The 22,481-nt window shown below is 36.6% G+C and overlaps 2 protein-coding genes across 2 annotated transcripts; one reads left to right on the top strand and one right to left on the bottom strand.

Annotated features, from left to right (window-relative positions):
• Positions 1-2,100: 2,100 nt before the first annotated feature.
• Positions 2,101-2,475, bottom strand: LOC114404174. The gene has a single exon (XM_028367270.1). The coding sequence runs from the start codon at positions 2,473-2,475 to the stop codon at positions 2,101-2,103; it is 375 nt and encodes a 124-aa protein (XP_028223071.1).
• Positions 2,476-18,947: 16,472 nt separating this feature from the next.
• On the top strand, positions 18,948-21,517 carry LOC114404178 (ethylene-responsive transcription factor ERF118-like). The gene is made up of 3 exons (XM_028367273.1): positions 18,948-19,122; positions 19,476-19,682; positions 19,819-21,517. The coding sequence occupies exon 3, from the start codon at positions 20,030-20,032 to the stop codon at positions 21,143-21,145; it is 1,116 nt and encodes a 371-aa protein (XP_028223074.1). The 5' UTR covers positions 18,948-19,122; positions 19,476-19,682; positions 19,819-20,029; the 3' UTR covers positions 21,146-21,517.
• Positions 21,518-22,481: the final 964 nt, after the last annotated feature.

Raw genomic sequence — 22,481 nt, forward strand, 5'->3', positions numbered from 1 at the left:
CTTATGATCACTAAACACCTCGAACTTAGAGCCAAACAGATAATGCCTCCAAATCTTAAAGGCAAAAACTATAGCAGCCAACTCTAGATCATGGGTGGGATAATTCCTCTCATGAGTCTTAAGCTGTCTAGAAGCATAGGCCACTACTTGGCCATTTTGCATCAACACTCCTCCTAAACCCATCTTTGATGTAACACAATACACCTCAAATGGTTCTCTCGGGTTAGGCAAAACTAGCAGTGGAGCGGTCGTCAATCTTTCCTTAAGGGTTTGGAAACTATGCTCACATTGGGTATCCCACACAAAAGCTTGATCCTTATGAGTCAGTTTAGTCAAAGGTAGAGCCGACTAGGAGAAACCTTCTATGAATCTCCGATAGTATCCTACCAAGCCCAAAAAACTCTTAATCTCAGAAACAGACTTAGGACTCTCCCACTCAAGAACAGCTTCTATCTTAGAGGGATCCACGACTATACCCCCTTGAGATATCACATGCCCTAGGAAACTAACTTTCTCTAACCAAATCTCACACTTGGACAACTTAGTATAGAGTTGTCGGTCCTTAAGGGTATGCAACACAATCCTCAAATGTTCTTCATGTTCCTCTCAAGTCTTGGAGTATACCAAAATATCATCTATGAATACTACCACAAAACTATCAAGGTAAGGGTGAAAGACTCTATTCATGTAGGCCATAAACACTCATGGAGCATTAGTCACACCAAAGGGCATGACTAGATACTCATAGTGACCGTAACAGGTCCTAAAAGTAGTCTTTGGTACATCCTCATACTTAACTCGGATCTTATGATAACCCGACCTAAGGTCTATCTTGCTAAACACACAAGCTCCTACCAGCTGGTCCATAAGGTCATCTATTCTAGGCAAAGGGTACTTATTCTTAATCGTTACCTTATTCAACTGGTGGTAATCCACACACAACCTCATGGTCCCATCTTTCTTCTTCACTAGCAACACTTTTGCTCCCCATGGAGACACACTAGGCCTAACAAACTGCTTATCCAATAACTCTTCTAACTATTTCTTAAGCTCAACTAACTCTATAAGAGACATCCTATAAGGAGCTATGGATATGGGTCCAACACCAGGTACTAAGTCTATGGAAAACTCTATCTCTCTCTCAGGTGGCAAACCGGATATATCATCAGGAAACTCTCTGACAACAGGGAGGTCACACATAGAAACCTTTGTCTCTATTTCCAGGCTAGACAAGATCATGTACACTTGAGCATCTTCTTTTAAAGATGTCACAACTTGGTTGGCAGAGATAAACATCATATCCTTACTCATTTCAGAATCATCAAACACCACACTTTTATCAAAAATAGTTTAACAAGACATGGTTGGAAGATAACCAGTCCATGCCAAGAATAACATCAATTTGGCTCAAGGGCAAACAAATCAAATCAATCAAGAATGTTCTACCAGAAATCTCCACAAGACAATTCAAACACACATAAGAAGTTAACACAGAACTACTAGTAGGGTTCTCAACCACTAGATTTTTATGTAAAGAAGACCCAGAAAGCTTAAGTTTTCCTACACACAAACAGAATATAAAGGAATGGGTGGCACCATAATCGAATAGCACAAGCAACAGAATCCCATTTATGAAACATCTACCTTGGATTAGATCTTTGGATTTCAAAGCTTCAGCACCATTAAGGGTAAAGACTCTTCTCGTGGCCTTTGGATGTCCAGTTTGACCATTCGGGCCTCCACCATTTTTCTCTTTCTTGAGTTGTGAACAATCTCTTTGAGTGTGTCCCGTTTGTCCACAATTAAAACATGTTATGCCTCTATCGGGACAATTTGAGGAGATGTGCCCTGGCTTACTACATCTGTAACAAATGATATGAGTGAGGAAAGTATTGGGTTTTCTACCACTACCACCTGCCAATCCCCTAGCAACAGTCCTCTGATGGTCATGGAGGTTACCATATTGCTTAGGAGGGGTCGAGTATGGTTTCCCCGATGTTGAGGCCCATTCTTTTTGTTCCTCATTGGACCTATACTCCTATAATAGGTCACCCTGTCTCGGGAGTCTTCATCCCAAATTCGACACATGTTAACCAAAAGTCAGAACTGACGAACACCTTGGTAATTCACAGCTTGCTTCACTTCAGGTCGCAAGCCATTCAAAAACTTGACACAGTTGGAACTTTCACCATCTCTCCCTTGATAATGGGGAAAGTATCTCACCAGCTCCTCAAACTTGGCTGCATATTCAGTCACAATCATGTTTCCCTGCTTGAGCTCCAAGAACTCCATCTTCTTCTTGTTCCTAACATCCTCAGGAAAATATATTTCCAAAAACACTCTCTTGAAGACAACCCAGGTCACACCTTGACCTTCAGCCTCTAGGCATTGGCAAGTATTCTCCCACCAATACTCAGCCTCTTCCACTAGAGTATATGTACCAAAAGAAACCTTTTGCCCCTCCGGACATGCCATAACTCAAAAATTTTCTCAATTTCCCTTATCCAGTTCTGAGCACCATCAAGGTTGTATCCTCCATTAAAAGAAGGAGGGTTGTTTCATTGGAAGCGGTCCAACCCCTGGTACTCAATAGCTCCACCAGCTTCTCCCCTATTTGGATTCCCTATAGCCTGAGCTAAGGCTTGAAAGGCATCAGCTATCGCATGATCATTCCGTCCAGCCATCACTCCCTATACACAACAGGGAGTTAGACTTGGAAGGAATACACACAAACAAAGAATTACACAACAATCACAACCATCACAAATTCCTACTCAGTTACTCTTGAGAGTTGATGCCTCAAGACATTAACACCCATTTTCCATCATTTGTATTTTCTGATCGCTTACCATATCATCCCATTGCCCTTCACAAATTATACAGATGGCCAGTCTGATAACCCGTGACTCGGCATTGAAACTCATGGTATAGCAGACATCAGAAAAACAAATCCAATATGACTACAGCAATCAAATCTTTATAGCTCGTAGGAACACAACTAGTGAGTAAGTGCTAATATCCAACAACGAACATCAAACATTAGCAACCAACCAACATCATGCATTCAACAAAGCAACCAGAGAATGCACAGAAAAGCATAGCAGACTCACAACTCACTGGATGAAAGGTTCGACCTACACTAATACCACTAAATGTAACGACTCGCCTCGTCACTACAATATCAACACTCTAATATGCGATAATTTCAATTTTTATAAAAAGAACTCCCTTAATTTGCTTATGAAAATAGAAGTAATTTTATCCCACCATACATTCGCTAAAACATACTGATCGAGGCCGTACCCGAATCAAATAAACATGAAAATGCAGTAACTAGGAAGTGATCCTAGGTCGTTTCCCAACGAGCAGTGACAAACCAAATGTTCATAATATACTTGCAGTAACAGTAACGATTGGGGGGGGGGGTTGGTTGTTTGGTAATTGAAGAGCAGAACAAGTAAACTGGAATGCGAAACTACTGATATTAAAAACGGGTTGTTTCCTCTTATTCAGAAGCCATTCTCTTATCCTGGGTTATGGAGAATTCGTCCCTAACAGTCAACCACTTAATCCAACCCTAATTCAATTTACTAAGCGAAAATCAACTTAGGGTTTTCAATACGTGATTAGGCACCACATACACCAGTTAGCCCTTCGTCCATTAAGCATGAACGCAAGTTAGGCTCAGAGGAAATTAATCGAACACGAAGCGTGCACTGATTAATATTCACGAAATTGGGATAACTGGTGAAGGGAAAACTTCCAGGAAACCACATTACAAGCGAAACCTCAAAGAGAGTTGGGCTTCTTCCTCAAAAGGAAACAACACCAGAAAATCTAGCCTTCCATGGATTCGTACAAAAAACGCAAATGAAACATGAAACAGAAACGTAAATGAACAGAAATGTAAATGAAACAGAAACGTAAATGAGAGTAGAAGAAGAAGCAAGAACGAAACTGTAATTAGAAGCAGAAAACGTAAAATTGCATTACGTGAACAGTAGCATCAAAGCAGAAAACGTAAAACCCTAAAACAAAAGCTCTGAATAATGAATAGCATAACAGAATGCCCTGCACAAATCCCAAGGCTGCTATTTAAAAAGAGTCACTCAAAGTCACTGGGCCCTATTACAATACTCTGGCCCAAAACGAAATAAGCATTGAACAACATAAAATAAAATTGCGAAATTTCCTAATTAGAAATTAACTAAGGTAAGCGCTGCTTTATTTGCCCTCTTCAAGTCCACAACCAAAATTCGGATTAAGCCCAATGTTTCATTAATTCCTGAAATTAGATTAAAAACATCAAATTAGCTAAATGGGCCCAAATAATAAAACGGCCTAATTAATTGACAATTAAGACCAATCAGTAATTAAAATGGTGCAAAAAGGGTTTAGAAAATAGAAGAAAATGATGGCACATCACATACACATTTACTTGGGTGAATATATATATATATATATATAGGAACAACAACTTAGTACACGTCATCCACATGATGGAAAATTAAAATTTGTTCAAGCATATAAGTAAAATCTAAAGTTTACATCTTTGATTCAACAAAATGACTCATAACCCAACTATGGAGGAGTTGATAAACAAAATACAACTCTCTCCCAAAATAATGCCAACATCGTCACGTCGGCTCGGCAGCTCCTCACCAGGATCTTACTCCCTGCACCCTACTGCTGTCATTCTGCTCCCATGAACAATGTTCGCGATCATCACAGGTATCAACCACACGATACAAAATTGCAAGGGTGAGTTCATTATAAAAAGAACCAATACCAATTCCAAATAACCATAATTAGCAAGAAACATAGGCAAACATTATGAGCTTACACAACATTCATTATTCGACACTCACATCCAACAATTATTCATCATCCATATTCAACAATTACTCATCATCCATCCATGGAGCCAATCAAGACTACACAGAATGATGCATGCACCTGACCTATTGTGAGCTACCCGCGGGTTCCTCATCACGTCACTTGGAAATTTATTTTTCGTCCTCGCTCGTCGGTTCCATGCAAGCCTCTATCATACCAAAACGAAGGAGACTTAATATAGATTTCAGAAACAAAGCTAACAACAATGCTCTGGGTCAAACACCCACGTCACTACGTGAAAGGGCTGAGAGCATTTCGAGTTTTACAAAGGGACATCATTTTGAAATTCTGATCATGCCAATGTGACCGGGGTTCAGTATAGGGCATGAAAATAACACTCATTTCATGAAGAAATAACGTTTTACAAAGTCTCTTTCTCTAGAGTTTTTCAGAGGAAGCGTAAAACATGCAATGGCGGTTTCCAAACTCAGAAATGATGCAAAGGTAAGATGAAACTAACAAGAAACAAGCATAGAATCACGGTTACCTCAAGGAAAATGAAAGGTCAGATTAGGGTTTCATTCTCAACCGAAACCGCGAGGCAAGTTGGAAGATTCCGCTTCGGTTGAAGGGTTCCTCTTGGTGTGGGGTTTCAACGGAGAACAATGGAGGTTTGTGGTGGCTACGGGTGGCTGTGGTTGATGAAGAAAAAGCTTGGTACATTGGAAATGGCTTTGGAAGAAGGAAGGAGAAGAAATGGCATTTTTCCAAAGCTACTTGGACTACAAGGCTCAAAACGCAAAAGTGACTAATGCTCTCTGTGACATCCTGGAAATTCTACCCGGAATTTTGTAAACGATGCATTTTGAATAATTATATATAAGTATTATTCAGTGTATATATATATATATATATATTCCTAGTAGAAGTATGTACATTGGGGGAGAGATACGCGGGTTAGGCTAATTAACGAAGAGAAATCTATAACTGGACAGTTATAGATTAATTCTCAATTAATTAGTCTAAAAAAATCATTGTTTTACGTGCAACTTAAAATTTAACAAAACCAACCTCTGAACCACGCTTGGGGTTTCATTTTGAGCGTTTTGATATATATATTACTTACTTTCGAAAATGGGCCCCGACGGGTGCAGAGAAACGCGAGGGACTGGAACCAGAGAAATGGCACGCAAACCGAGGCAAGATTTTAGCATTTCAAAAGGTCAGATTTTTCTCTTCTTGCAGCTGAGTATGAGTCACATCAAGAGAAAAAGTGGGCCCCTTTTTGCTCCACTCAAAAGGAGACATGTGGCATAACTTTTAGAAAAAAAAAAAAAAAAGAGGAAGCCTTTTTAAAATAAAAAGCCACGTTCTCTCTCTCTTCACTCACTCAGAAAAAATTCAGAAGCTCTCCTCACCTTCTCATGTTGCTTTTCTTCTCCCCTTCTCATCCACCATTGTTGCCCAACAAAGCTGCAAACTTTGCTCACCATTTCTACTCCAAATCGCAAAAGGAAGCCATTTTCAGAGTCGTGAAGCGCACCTCTACGTTGTGGGACTTCAAATTTCAGGTTTGGGTAGACTTCTTCTCACATGATTTTCGTGGATATTGGGTTTTTGGGGGATATGATGGGTAGTTCTACTAATTTTATGCCTTATGGTAGTTATTTGTGAAGGAATTTGTTGAAAGCATGCTAAACTTGTCATGTTTGATGTGAGATTTTGAGGGTTAGAGAAGCTAAATTTGAGGTTAGTGTAAATTGGAGTCTAAAGTGAGTTAATCCTAGTTTAAAATGTCATTTAGGTCTTGTGGGAAAGCTTGGACTGAGCAAATGAGGAAAATGAGTGACCAAAGTGAAAGCAAGAGCCATTTCTAGGGTAAATTGGGTGTTGAGGGGTCAAATTTTGATTCGGTGGAGTTTTCATCGTAAAACCAGTTTGAGCAAGTTTAGATTAATGTTATAGACTTGATTGAGATGAGAGTTTGCTCCAAAATTATCCCATTCTCATTTTCACTTCTCAAACCTTGAAAATCCTCTAAATTAAGGGGTTTTAGATACCTAGATTTTGAATTGCCTTGGTCTGAAGCTTGTTTTTGGTTTAGATATGATTTATACATGATTTAGGACTTGTAGGATCCAATTTGAGCAAAATTGGATGAAGGCAAGAGGGATTTCGAAAATCTGCACTATTATGCAGAAAATTGCTGTTGAAATTGTGCAGCAGAATTTTGTGCTTGTGCAGAAAATGCTTATGCATTGCTAGTTATGGGAAAGGTAGTGCATATTTGGTTCTGGACGTTTTCTAGCAGATCCCAACGTTCAAAATGTATAATTAAGTACTAGGGACCTCTAATAAAAGTTTCGAGTCGATCCAACGGTTAACGAATCGGAACGAAGAGAATGTTACTGGGGTATTTGAGTAGGGAAAGTTGTGGTATTGGAATGTGTTTTGGGCAGAGCTTTCTGCCTCTGCCCTGTTTTCTTGGTTTTGGATAGTTCATGATGTTCGGATATTGAATTGCTAGGATGTTGTGGAATCTTGGAGGGGTTGATGGGGACCCGGTGCTGAGAGGAACGAAGATAAGGGCTACGTGGGGGTACGTGAGCTCAGTTGAAGGTGGGCAACTGGTGATGGTGGGTTCATGTTTGATTTGTGGATGTGGGAGAGTTGATTCGCACCATCACCCGATCGCCACCTAGTACCACATATGACGGGTACCCCATAATCCTACAAGCTTGAAGTGAGAAAGTGTGGAAGAGTCAGTCTTCCTACTTTTATTTGTTGGCCACAGAGTGGTACCTGGAGATATGTCGCGGGGGTCAGGAGACCTTGAGGACGTCAGGTGGGGTGCTATTTCCCAAAACCAAGCTTGATCAATCCCGACCCAACCCGGGCATAGTCAGTCAGTGAGAACCTGCGACGTACCTAAGCAGGCGAGCTCCTGGCAGTCAACCAATAAAAGAACAAAGACCACAAAGCAAGGAGGCTTGTGTGGTGGCTGGCCAGCTATGGATCTTGAGTGGCATCTGAAATTTGGCCTCTGGTAATCGATTACCAAGGGTGTGTAATCGATTACAGGGCTTAAGAATGAAGACAGTAAGTTAAGATGGCCTTTGGTAATCGATTACCAAGGGTGTGTAATCGATTACAAGGCTTAGAAATGGATACAGGAAGTTGAGATGGCCTCTGGTAATCAATTACCAAGGGGTGTAATCGATTACAAGGCTTAGAAATGGAGATAGGATGTTGAGGTGGCCTCTAGTAATCGATTACCAATGTTGTGTAATCAATTACACAGAGTAACAGGGCACTGGTAATCGATTACCAGATATGTGTAATCGATTACACAGTGTAAATTGCAGGTTTCCATGTTCTGAAGTTGTGTAACTCGAGTTTGGCCTCTGGTAATCGATTACCTAGGGTGTGTAATCGATTACCAGAGAAGAAAACCCTTAAGGCATACCTTTTAACTACATGTAGCGGTTATGGGACGCATTGTGTTGTTACCCGTAGTTAGATTTCTCATGAAAGAGTCTACCCCCTTTCTTTTATTTCTTGTAGATCGCGATGGCAGTACAATTAATCCATGATCGAGTGGAGATGGAGTGCTTAGAGGGAGTTTGGGAGATCCTCGAAGGCAATGCGAGGTGTCGATTCCGTGGCACGATTCGACTCACGGCTACTTCATTGGTACATCCAGAGGAACCCATACGCATGCTTCAGCGAACTGTGGAGTGGATACTACCTACACCTACTCCATATCGACTAGTGGAGCCAGTCCAAGTGATAGAGGTGTCGTCATCTGAAGAAGACCCTGAGGAGGACCCAGAGGAGTTACCTCCTAAGCCTGTTGTGGATGCTCTTGACTTTCTAGAGGGTGATGAGGACCCACTCCCCGACGTGGATTCTCCAGAGGACGTCATGTTAGCATCTGAGGCAGACTCTACGGAGGAGAGCGACCCTGGAGGGATAGCGACTAGTGGAGACTCTTCATCATAGTAGACGGCTCCTTAGACTAGGTTTACATACTTTTTGGGGGTGGGTGTATCTAGTACAGACTGTTAGGTTTACTCTTTTGATTTTTGGATGGGTAGACCTATTGTATAGGAATTTTGATGATTGCATATATATGGCTGAAGCCACCACAGTTGATACCTTTGCTCTAGATGTCACTATGTATTTTGCAAACTCTCATATTTTGGACAGTTTTAGATGATGAATGTAATTATGTTTAATCTTGTTATTTGAAAACAAAGTGTTAACAAACTTTATTTGAAAGAGAGTTCACCGACCACATTTTATTTTATTATTTTTCACGTGACGACCTAAAATGATGGCTGGTATACTTTTCTTTTTGAAAGAGCAAAATATTTTAGAGGTTATGAGTGATCAGAAAGAAATGACTCCGAATAGAGTTGTGAACTGGCCATTCAGGACTCTATAGTGATAATTTTCCTTCTAAACTTAATTACTGTGAAAAAGAGAGAGAAACGAAAAAGAAAAAAAAAATCCCATTGTTTTTGCTATTTAATTTATTACTATTAAACCAGTCATTATTTAGGGACGCCACACTCTCGGAAACGGAAACGTTGCGCACACTCCAGACTTTTTCTCAAAGATCCTAACGGTCAGATCGTGGAAAAGTGTTTTGTAAAGCTCCAAACCAAATTTCGAGAAGATCCAATGGTTAACAGAGGCTGGGCAGCGTTTTTATTGAGACAGCTTCATGTAGCTTCCTTGAGAAGATTCATTAAGAGGCTTCCTCGAGAAGCTTCCTCGTGGCTTCTTTGAGAAGCTTTCTCGAGAGGCTTCTTTGAGAAGCTAGATTTTTATCTACCCACACCCTTCTATTAACTAAACTCGCTTCTTTGAAAATAATTACGGATAAAATAACACAACAAAATAATCAAACATCAAATATAATTACTAATATATATATATATATACATCAGGGTGTTACACGACCACTTGTCTTCACCTTTTTAGTTGTCCTTTGTGTTTGTTCACTTTGTTGTTCCACTTCTATTGGCACTTTACCACCTTCTTCACTAAGTGGATAAAATCATGTTCTTCATCAATTCTTCTCTTTTTGTTCTTGCTCTTATTTTCTTCAATATTTTGTTTCATTTGATAACGAACATCGGGAGACACCTTTTTGCACAAAGAAACTTGACCCATTTTACCGGCCAAGTGGTCCTTTAATCTATTAATCCCACCTCCCCTAACAATTTTATCACAATAAATACACATCATAGCAATCTTGTCACCCTCCTGAATGAGCTTACAATGTGCCCAAGCCATGTCAATCTTCCCTCTAATATTAGGCCTTGAATTTGGGTAGATGCTTCTTGGGATGTTGGTGTTTTCCAAGATGCCATCTATCATACAATTAAATACTTAATTAACCTAAATTAGGACTGTTAATCTGCTATCAGATATGTATTAACTAATGAACCTACAAAATAAATTCACACCATATGTACATGACTAATGAACCTACAAAAATCGAAACAAATCAATACCAAAGTACCAAATAGGAAAAAATACCAATGGACTGAATGTAGTATACCAATACCAATCACAGGGATCAATACAAAAATTATCTTAATCCTTACAAATTATGTCTTTTGTGTGTGTGTGTGTGTGTGTGTTATGGTATTAAAATTAACTCTCTGAGGCACTTTGTCTTTCCCATGAATGGCTGGAAATTTACACAACAATTGGTTGTAATGGAATTGGTGAACACATTGGTAGTAAAGTGGAATTCAAAATGTGATAATTGTATTGTTTATTATTTTATATTTGCTATGACATGACTATATAGTATACACAAAAAGGTGTCACAAATATGATACAGGGGATCTCATTTAGAAATATGTAGATTTAAACATCTTTTTTTTATGAATTCATCATGTTTATGGATAAATATACTTATTTTTTAATGTTAAAGAAACAAAAGCATCAATACTAAAGTATAGAAATAGTGGCCATGTTTCAATAAAAGTATGAAACTAAAGACATATTTTATTGTTATTAGTAGAAATAATAATAGCACTTATGCTTAATTAATTCCTCTAACCATAGAAAATCACAAGGTCTTGTGAATGTATGAATACATGATTTTGATGATGTCAAAGAAGAATCAAACAAGGTTGCTTCAAAGGTTAAGCATTGCTTCAAGATTAATACAAGGTTGCTTCAACAAACAAAGTCTTGCTTCAAGATTAACTCAAGATCAAGCCTTGCCTCAAAACAAAGTGTTTCCAAGACATCCAAGGCTCTGGTAATCGATTACTAGGCAGTGTAATCGATTACCAGAAGACAATTTTGAAAAATAGCTTTTAAAAAGGGTTTTGAATTTGAATTTTAAACTTGTAATCGATTACCAGATGTTTATAATCGATTACCAGCAACGGAACTCTTGAAATTCAAATTCAAAAGTCATGAACCTTCAAAATATAATTGTGTAATCAATTACCAGAAACCTGTAATTGATTACCAATGAAGAATTTCAGAAAAAGCTTTTTGAAAAGACACATCTCTTCAAACCATTTTTGAAAAGGCACGAAGGGCCTATATATATGTGTGTCTGACTTCAAAAAGCAAGATAAATATATTCTAAGAGAACTTCATTGTCAAATGCTCTCTCAACAACTCTTGGGCAAACACTTGCAAATCTATTAAGAGTTCATCCATGAACATCAAATTGTATTATCCACTCTAAAGGAGAGAAATCTTTATGTTCATCTCAGAAAGTAAGTTGTAATCAAGAGACTGGTTGTCTCTTGAATTGTGAGTTTCCTTAACACAAGGGAAAGGGATTCCTTGGGTGTTCAGAAGTAGTAAAAAGGTTTTTTTACAAAGTTAGTAAAAATCTCAAGTGGGTTGCTTAAGGACTAGATGTAGGCACGGGAAGTGGCCGAACCAGTATAAATCAAGTTTGCATTTCTCTCTTCCCTTATCTTAGTTATTTTACTACAGTTTACTTTGTCTTGAGCATTTAAAAGAACATTGTTAAATTGATTGTTTCTTCTTCTTCTGCATTCTAAGCCTATCATTTAAAAGGGGGTTTAAGTTTGTTAGTGGGAAAATTTTAAAACTTAATTCACCGCCCCCCTCTTAAGTTATTGAGGCCACTTGTCTAACAAGTGGTATCAGAGCTTCATTCTTGTACAAGGTTTAGAAACTTCAAGAATATGGCCTCATCAAACTTTTTATTTCCCGAAGGAAATTCTATTAATAGGCCTCTTGTTTTCAATGGCGAGGGTTATCACTATTAGAAAACCAGAATGCAGATCTTTATAGAAGCCATAGATTTCAATATATTGGAAGCCTTTGAAATCGGTCCCTTCATTCCTACAATGGTAGTGGGAAATGCAACTATAGAAAAACCTAGAGAAGAGTGGAAAAATCTAACAAGAAAAATTTCAAAGAAAAGAAAGCATACATCACTTGGAAAGATAAAGACATAAATTCTTCAAGTGATTCAGGAAATAAAATCATAAATTTGGGTCTCATGGTGAAAGACTATGAAAGTGGAGAATAGCAAAGTTGATATATTAATAGTGATTTCTCCAAACACATGGCGGGAGATGCATCAAAGTTTATTCATATTTCTCACAAAGATAGTGAATATGTGATCTATGGAGACAACAAACAAAGGTAAAATTGTTGGAGTTGGAAAAATAAGTACGAATCCCTCTACCTCCATAGAAAATGCTTTACTTATTGATGATCTTAAGCATAGTTTATTAAGTATTCATCAATTATGTGATAAAGGTCATTTATCCAACAAGTAGTATCATTATGTTTGTCTATTTTTTTTATTATTTTTGCTTATGATTGATTGCTTTTGATGATTGTTTTTGATTGAGTGTTGATTGTCTTTGATGATTGCTTTTGATTGAGTTTTTTTTTTTATTGAGTTTTTTTATTGTCTATGATGATTGTGTTTGAGAGTTATGTTGATTGTCTTTGATGATTGATTTTGATGATTGTGTTTAAAGGTTATGTTGATTATTGATAACTTTTGATGATTGTTTTTGTTGGATTTCCTTGCGGTTACTTTTTGTTCCAGTTTTTCTTCGTACAAATATATTCAAGGGAAATCCAGTTTGCCGGAAAGCGCACCGGATCGTCAAGTATTTAAAAATTAAAACAGATGAATCCGAGTATTGAACACAGGGAACTGATGTTAGCCTGAGTTAAGTTCAGAAATGAAGCATTGTTGAGAGAACATGTATGATTGATAATTTCAAACAGAATTTAAACTAGACTTTTATGCTAAATACTATAAAATGCAAAGTAAGTAAAAGTGACAGCAGTAGGTAGAAATGTTGGGTCTTCTAACAAACAAGCTTATGCATATAAATATATTTCTCTAATCAATCATGCTTTTGTGTTCTATGTTGTAGCCTAAATTACTAAACCTCGATCCCTCGTCAGACCGAATCAATCCAAGCTTCATCCTCAGATCCCTCTTTTAGACGGCCCTCTTAGGTTTAGAATAACTTAAACTGAGTTTCGTCTCTTGTAAGACTAGACTCAGCTCAAGCAGCTTACAAAAGTTTAGCCTAATTTAGCCTAAGCTTCGTTCGCAGATCCCTCTTATAAGACTAGGCCTAGACTAAACAGCATTATTGTAACAACATAATTAAAACCAAAACTTAATCCGCAGATCCCTCTTGTAAGACTAAGTTTCGATTATGCTTCAATCAAGTTCTAAGGCAACAGTACATTTCCCAATACTAAAGTCACCTAACTATGCACACAAATGGATGATCAGACCAAAAGCATACAAACATTAAGCATTGAAGGAAGCATTGAACACAAAAAACATAATCAATTAAATATTAAGTATTTACATCAGTTGTTCATTAGAAATTCCTGACTAGGGTGTTTAGCCAGCCATTACAGAAGAAACCCTAACAATGATAAGCTTACAAAACCTAGGTATCTTTGCAAAAGTTGCTCCTCTGGCTGCCTCCAGAGCTCTATTCCCGAAATAGGCACTATGGTGTGCTGTGGAAATCTGTGTCATGGCCTTGTCAAAGTTCTGTACCCTAATTCTGCATAAGACAGGCTTTAAATAGGCTCTGAATTCGTGATGTTGCGCTTAGCGCCACCCTCGCACTTAGCGCCAGTAAGTGGATTCGGGCTTAGCGCCAGTCGTGCGCTGAGCCTGGCTGAAGACACCTGTTGCACTTAGCGCACTGATCTCGCACTTAGTGCGTGGCCTTGATATTGATGCCTTGCCAGATTCTTCTATTGCGCTAAGCGTGCTGAAGCTGCGCTTAGCGATGGATGCACGCTTAGCCCACTAATGAGCTAAACTCAACTGTCACTTTTGGCACTTCATGACTTAGCCTCTTTTTCACCTGAAATTGCACATATTTCATCATTAAATCCAATGGACATATTCTAGAGACAACTTTATCCATAAAAAAAATTTATTTACAAAAATTACTATAAAATAACCAGAAATTGGGGAACTATACATGTTTTGGAAAATGTTTTCTATACACAAGTTAGTCGTATAAGGCGACTAACAGTTTTTTTATTATTATATATTTTTTATTGTTTTATACTGGATATGTATTTTTGTGGATACAAAATAGTTTGTTTTAATGCCTTTTGATATCACTTGACTCTCATATATTGCAACAAGCGGTAACATTTTCTTTTAGGCCATGAAATGATACTTGTACGGTATGGCATTCTCTACTCTTTTAATTCATTATAAATTGTTGAATGGTTTTCTCCTCTCTGCTCATGATTTGTTTTTGATGTTGACAAAGGGGGAGAGATAGATAAAAGATAAGATAGTAAGGGAAATTATCTATTCTTTATGAGACAGCTTTTTATATATGAAATCTATGAAATCTTCAACTGTCTCATATAAGCAATCATTGCAAAATCAAAGGGGAGTAAACTATACAAATAGATATTTTTTGTTGCTTCTAACCTACAGATGGTTGTCATCATCAAAAAGGGAGAGAATGTAAATCATGCAGGTTTTGATAATGTCAAAAATAATTTGCTTGATAATGAGTGTCATCTTCAAAAAGGGGGAGAATGTGAATCATGCATGTTTTGATGATGCTGAAAAGAAATCACTTGATAATGATTGTCATCATCAAAAAGGGGGAGAATGTGAATGTATGGATACATGATTTTGATGATGCCAAAGAAGAATTAAACAAGGTTGCTTCAAAGGTTAAGCATTGCTTCAAGATTAATACAAGGTTATTTCAACAAACAAAGCCTTGCTTCAAGATTAACTCAAGATCAAGTCTTGTCTCAAAACAAAGTGTTTCCAAGACATCCAAGGCTCTGGTAATCGATTACCAGGCAGTGTAATCGATTACCAAAAGACAATTTAGAAAAATAGCTTTTAAAAAGGGTTTTGAATTTGAATTTTGAACTTGTAATCGATTACCGGATGTTTGTAATCGATTACCAGCAATGGAACTCTTGAAATTCAAATTCAAAAGTCATGACCCTTCAAAATATAACTGTGTAATCAATTATCAGAAACCTGTAATCGATTACCAGTGAAGAATTTCAGAAAAAGCTTTTTGAAAAGACACATCTCTTCTGATGTTGGAAATGCATTGGCATGTGCATGTTGTGTATGTTCGTGGAGGGCACTGTGCACTGACCTTCCAAGGTCTTTGGCACTAGCTTTTGACCACGTTCATACGTTGGATGTTGTGTATGTTCGTGGGGGGCACTGTGCACTGACCTTCCAGGGTCTTTGGCATTAGCTTTTGGCCACGTTCATAAGTCGTATGGAGTGTATGTCATGGAGGGGTAGAGTGCACTGACCTTGTCAGATGGCCCAGATGTGGGTAACTAGCGTGGTTAGAGAGTCTAAGCATTTCTGAGGGGATGCTTAGGTGCTTTAATTGGTCCATGGTCTTTGGCACTTACTTTTGGCCATGATCATAGCTCATACGACACAGGAAATAGAGTAATTGTGGCAAAGTGTACTTTGTACTGAGGGGGCTGTCACCTGGTAGGGAACACCTTTGGGCTCCCAGGCTGATCACCTATGGGAGGGGGGCTGTTACGTGCACAACCAAGTGGTCTCGACGAACTCAGCACAGTTCCCTAAGTGAGAGTGTCGTGTGTGAATACGCTTAGGCTATTTCCTAAGGTTTGGTTGTTGTTGGTACGTACCACATTGCATCTGAGTGTTGAGTCAGGTGCATGCATCATTCTGTGCAGTCTTGATTGGATCCATGGATGGATGATGAGAAATTGTTGAATATGGATGATGAGTAATTGTTGAATATGGATGATGAATAATTGTTAGATGTGAGTGTTGAATAATGAAAATTGTGTAAGCTCATAATGTTTGCCTATGTTTCTTGCTAATTGTGGTTATTTGGAATTGGTATTGGTTCTTTTTATGATGAACTCACCCTTGCAATTTTGTATCGTGTGGTTGATACCTGTGATGATCACGAATATTGTTCGTGAGAGCAGAATGACAGTGGCAGGGTGCAGGGAGTAAGATTTTGGTGAGGAGCCGTCGAGCCGACGTGATGATGTTGGCGTTATTTTGGAAGAAAGTTGTGTTTTGTAATCAACTCCTCCGTAGTTGGTTTTTAAGTTTTATTTTATTGAGTTAAAGATGTAAAACTGAGATTTTAATTATATCTATGAACAGATTTAATTTTCATTCATGTGTACGACGTGTATCGAGTTATTGTTTCTATATAATTATGTATATTCACATAATTAATGGCGTGTTGTTGGATGAATGTATGTTGGGACAAAAAAAATTACTTCTATTTTCATAAGTAAATTAAGAGAGTTCTTTTTATAAAAATTAAAATTGGCGCACATTAGAGTGTTAATATCGTAGCGACGAGGCGGGTCGTTACAACCCACAAAATTCATATGCACGCGAGAATTTTCCATACTTATACACCTCTTGTATTGACGAGTACTGATAAATTAAATTAATTGTACAAAACAACGTAACCATAGTTGTGAAATCCGGTTTGGTCGTTGACCCAATCGAGGTAGTGAGTGAGTGGGTTAATGGTTCAACCAGTGGGTCAATAATTGGCCCAGTTTAACCTGATACAAATTAAAAATTCAAAATTATATATATATCTATTATATATAAGTATATAACTAACATTATTTTAGCAAGAAAAGTTCATCCATACTCCAAAATTCAAAATAGCAATTAATAATAATGAGACATCAAAATGAAATTGTAGAAATTATCCATTGTTTTTAATTTTTTTTGTAAAATCGGCTGGGTCGGACCGGTCCAATAGAGATCTGGCATCTAATCGGCCAAGTTTGATCGAATCATCTCAGATCAATTACATGACCGATCCAATAGTGAAATCGGTACAGTTAGCCACCGGATCCTGCTTGAACCTATTCGACCGGCCAGACCGAGACAAATTTCACAACTATGATGGTAACCGATGTATGATTTGTAGGTACAATTTTTTAATAATTAACTAATTAATTAAATAATATGATATCTAACGGCAGAGACATTGTTGTCGGCTAAAAGTCGGATCTTAATGTAGCTTCCCTTTTGAAGAGTTTTAACTTTTAAGTACTATTTTCATACTCTTTCCTTCTTTTTTTTTTTTTCCTCTTTTTCACATTCTCTTTTGGTGTTTTTTATACTCTAAATTTTTATTGGCCAGTAGCACTCTTGAGTTGGTACCAAACGAGTGACACGCACGGACAAAGACAGCGTGTGGATGATGGCTTGTATTGTATTGGGCAATGGTGTACAGCTAGCTCATCTGCCAAACCAGTCCCTTATCGGGATACATAATCTTTGGCTGCCAGTGGTTGACGATCTTCTTTTGTTTGATAAAATCACCGTGTCTTTGTCCCCACTTTCCTCATTCTGTTAGTTTAGTTCCTACTAGTTACTTCTCATGCCGTCAAGTGTGTGTCAGGATCCAAATTAATAAAATTATTTATCAGTAAAATTAATATTATAAAATTAATTTTAAATTAACGTGATTTATGATTAAATAATTTTATTATAAAATTAAGTTAGGAGTAAAATTTAATATAAAATTTTAAATCTAATGTGAAAATTATTCAAATTTATTTCAACTCAAAATCAATTTTATACTTTTAATTAATTAATATTAAATTATTCTCTAATATGAAATCAAATATATAAAAATATATTCAAAATCAATCACAAACTCAAAATCAATTCTCTAATGTAAAACTAAAATTAATACAAAATTAAGTTACAAATTCCTTATTTATATCTCATTAGTAATAATAAATTATTTCCTTTAAATATCTATATCTCATTAATAATAATAAAGTATTCTCTAAAGTTTATATTTTAATTTCCAGAAATTCTAGAGTTAAAAAAAATGAATGACAGAGACCTTTTGAGGATTAAAATGTAAATTTGAGGGATTAAAAAAATTCATTTATTAATGATAGACTAAAATGAATAAGTTTTAAAATTATATGGACTAAATGGATGATTAAACTTTTTTTAAAAAATAAAATAAATTAAGATAAATGTAATGTTCTCAATTAAATAATCAATTTTTATACAAAAAATAATCAATTTTTTAAATCTTATTCCTTCCCCAAAATAATTATCGTCTTAAATTATTTTTCATAAATCAAGAAAAAATAATAAATAGATGATAATAAATAATAATTTTATAAAATTAACCTTATATAACTATTAATTCATCTTTAATATTACATTAAAAAACTGTTATTTTCTTAAGTGACAAATTATATTGAGATCAAATACTAAATTACTTAATTATATCTTATAATAAACATTAGAAAGGCAGTAAAAAATATTAATAATTAATATTGTATATGTTTGAAATATCAACTGTTATTTTCTGTCATTATTATTTCAAAAGATAAAACAATTAATGAAAAAAATTAATGTTATACATGCATGTGTAATGAAAATATAAGAGTTCAGGAACACATTTATTGTGTTATTAAAGACTTAGCAAATATATGTCAAACAGAAAACATAAAAATGTAGACAGGACAGTTGGACAATGCACATTCGTTCATCATTCACACAAAGTGATGATGAAAAATGAAAACGGTGAGTTCGTGGCGCATGAAACCGTAGAAAAATAGAAGAGAGAGAGAGTGAGAGAATAAGCAGAAGAGAGTAAAACAGTGTTTCAGTGTGAAACCACTGAAAAACAGGGAAAGCGACAGGCAGAGAAAAAGAGGTTCCAAACCAGCCACCATAACAGTGAATTCACACAATTTCAAACCAAGCATAAGGTAAAATTTACCTTTAAAAAAGTTTTGATTCTCGTGGCATAAACATTAAACAAAGGGTGTTTTATTTATTTATTTATTTATTTTAATTATATGCAATTGGGGTGTCTAATGTTTTTATATAGATTTACGTCTGTTTCAATCTGTGTATCAAGGTAGCTACTTTTTTTTTGGTTTATTTTGTTTTTCTGTTAAACTATACACAGGTGAAATAGATCGGTCATAGAAAAATATTTTGGGACAGAAAAATCTTGGCCATATATTTGTAATCTTTTCATCTCAAAAGCCCTCGTGTTGTTGTGTCTCTATATATACTGTGTAGCTCTATCTCTAACGTTTTCTCTCTTTTTGGTCAGAGGGAGAGTGGGGTGTGTGTGTTTTTGTTGGGATTTGTGAGGAATCCATTGAAGGAGGAAGAGTGGGAGATTTATGTCGTCTTGGTTTTATTTGGAAGTAGTGATTGGAGCTTTGTTGAAGCTCGGGTTCGGTTACGCTTGTATTTGCTGCATGCTACTCTGGCTGGTGTTGAATTCTGCTGTTTCGATGAGTTTGAGGTCAAAAAGGTATGTTGGATTTGTGCTTTTGTTGTTCATTTTTTTTTTGGGGGGGGGGGGGGGGTACTTTGTTGTTCATGTTTTGGATTTGATGTTGGAGTTTGAAAATTTTTCTTGTGTTGTGTTTTTTATTTTATTTTTGCAGGACATGTTATGGAGCTGTGGTTTGTTATGAAGGCTTTCAGATAAAAAAAATCTCTTGTTTCTTCCTCCTTTTGAGAGTGGATCTCACTTGTTATTCTTGAAATTTTGAGGGACTTTTTTTTTGGGGCGAGGGTTTATTTTAAAAATTTTGGTTTTGTTTTGTTGAACAATTTTTCTGGGTATTTTGAGGGGTTTTGACCCAATTTTTCACCATGGTGGAGCCTCTTAATCAATCGACTCCTAAGATGAAAAAAATCAAACACAAGCCGAATTCGATTCATAACTCGAAAATAACGAGGAAACTGCGCATCATTTGCAATGATCCTAATGCTACAGACTCTTCATCTGATGAGGATGAGCATTTTAGGAATGTAAGGAAGATGAAGAGAACTGTGGTTGAGATTGCTCTTCCACCTGTTTCTGTAAACCCTGTCGTTGCAGATGAAACTAGTACTGAGAGCACAAACAATGATGAATTGAACAAGATGAAGAGGGTTTTGGGTAAAACTCCCACAGTCAAGAGGCAATCTTGTGGGAAATACAAAGGTGTTCGGATGCGGAAATGGGGCAAATGGGCTGCGGAGATTCGTGACCCTTTCAAGGGCGCGCGAATCTGGTTGGGTACTTTCAGCACTGCAGAAGAGGCTTCTCAAGCCTATAATGCCAGAAGGCTTGAATTTGAGGCCATGGCCAAGGCTCTATCTGATGAGAAGAGCAACAATGGCAGCAACAGCAGCAGCAACAACAATGTTGTTGCTTCTGCTGAAACTGTGGCTGCCACAGAAAATAACAGTTCCAACTATTGTGTTTCTTCTGCTGCAGGTTCTGTATCAGACTCCAAGTCTGCTTCTATGGATGAATCAGAGAGTGTGTTGTCACTCACATCACCATCTTCTGTGCTTGAATTGGATACATCTGCTTTCAATTTGATTGGGAGTGGTAAGGTTTCAAGCAATGAAGTTGTTGAGACTAAAGGATTGGAGGCTGAAGTTGCTGAGACTAAAAATTTGGCAGCTGAATTTGCCGAGCTGGAAATGCTGGAAATGCCGGATTTGAGTATGCTGAATGTGCCATCCCCATCTGCTGTCGCTGCTACTGCTGCTGCTCCATCTGAGTTTGAATTGGATTTGTTGGCATTTGTTGATTCCGAGTATGGATTTCATGATGAGCATGACTTTGATGATGATCTTGCTGCCCTGGAAGACTTTCACATTTGCGGTTTCGATGACAATGAGCCTAGCGAGCTTCCCGATTACGATTTTGACGACTTTGGTGCTGATGAGTTTGCTGGTTGGATTGAAGAACCCCTCAATATACCTTGCGTATAGATTTTGCAGCTTCATAGGAATGAGTTCTATCCAAGAGACTAGTACTACTACAACATTACAAGTTGTGTCATTGCTTAAAAATGCTATAGTTTTTTGAGATCTCAGGAAAAAACTAGTTCCTGGGAGAGTTGTTTTGTCAGTTTTGTTTTAATTTATTTGTTTCTTTAGGGATGGAAGATCAATGAGAGGTTAAGAGACAATGCCTTGGTTTTTCTTGTGCTATTAGAGCCGTCCAAGGGTTTTTCAATTTCTATTATCGTGAAAGTTGAGTGTGTAGATGTCTATCAAACTTGAAATCTACTATCTTTATCAGAAATTCTATGGTATCCTTGGAAATTTAAAGTTTTTGGTAATGTTATTGAAAATGCTCTCTCCCTTGCTCTTTCCCCTCTCTTATTTGTTGTGTTCAAACTTATTCAACTATTAGTCAAAACAACAATTATACCAAAATCCTTAAATTTTGCTGGGTACCGTAGCAACTCTCTATTCTGATTGCGAATATGTGTGAATTTCGTTCATTGTTATGTTGGATATATAATATGCGCAAACCATTTTCCATTTTCTTTCCTATAGAAGCCCAAGTTTTGGACCCGGATTCTGGTTGCCTTACCCAGGCATTTATGCAATCAGTAAATCGAAATTATTATTAAATAACACTCGTATTTTATCTCAATGAATCATATTTAAAACATGTAAAACAAGCATTTCATATCTATGCCCTTCATTCTTTTTCCAATGGTTATAATTCTTTGACTAAATGAATGTGGAAATTTTTACCCCAATATACAAAAAAAAAATCCCAAAATATACAATCCCGTACATCATTTATCCCAATATACAAGTTTACTATTCAGAGTATAAATTCGGGTTGAGGGACCTGAATTTACACTGTGATTTAAAAAAAATCAAAATTTGTTTTTTTTCATTTTTTTAAAAAAATTAATTTTTTTTAAATTTTTTTAGAAATATATATAGATAAAGGAAAATGATAAAATTGGAGAAAATTATGTTATAACTTTTTAGTTACGATGTATGTCTTTTTTAGTTAAATTTTTGTGTCGTTAACGGTTTTGTTTTGTTATGTACGTTAATTAAAAAAATGAGAAAATTAGTTAGTAGTATTAAAACAAATTAAAAAACATAGTGAATAAATAATTAATATATCTTTCTTATATAATAGACAAAATTAAACAGTGCGGTGACTGAGATGATAGACGAGAATAAGGAAACATACTAAAAAATACAATTGCAACGCAAATATGACAAAACTAATGATAATATGAAAAATGTTGTGCTGGAGACATGTCTTATTCCATTTTGGTTACTGGTTTGTTAA

Source organism: Glycine soja, unplaced genomic scaffold (genome assembly GCF_004193775.1).
Source record: "Glycine soja cultivar W05 unplaced genomic scaffold, ASM419377v2 tig00005439_1_pilon_451196_845285, whole genome shotgun sequence".
NCBI lineage: Eukaryota > Viridiplantae > Streptophyta > Magnoliopsida > Fabales > Fabaceae > Glycine > Glycine soja.

Excerpts from the sequence above, each read along its gene's own strand:
- LOC114404174 (XM_028367270.1), bottom strand. The coding sequence starts at position 2,475 with ATGGCATGTCCGGAGGGGCAAAAGGTTTCTTTTGGTACATATACTCTA.
- LOC114404178 (XM_028367273.1), top strand. The coding sequence starts at position 20,030 with ATGGTGGAGCCTCTTAATCAATCGACTCCTAAGATGAAAAAAATCAAA.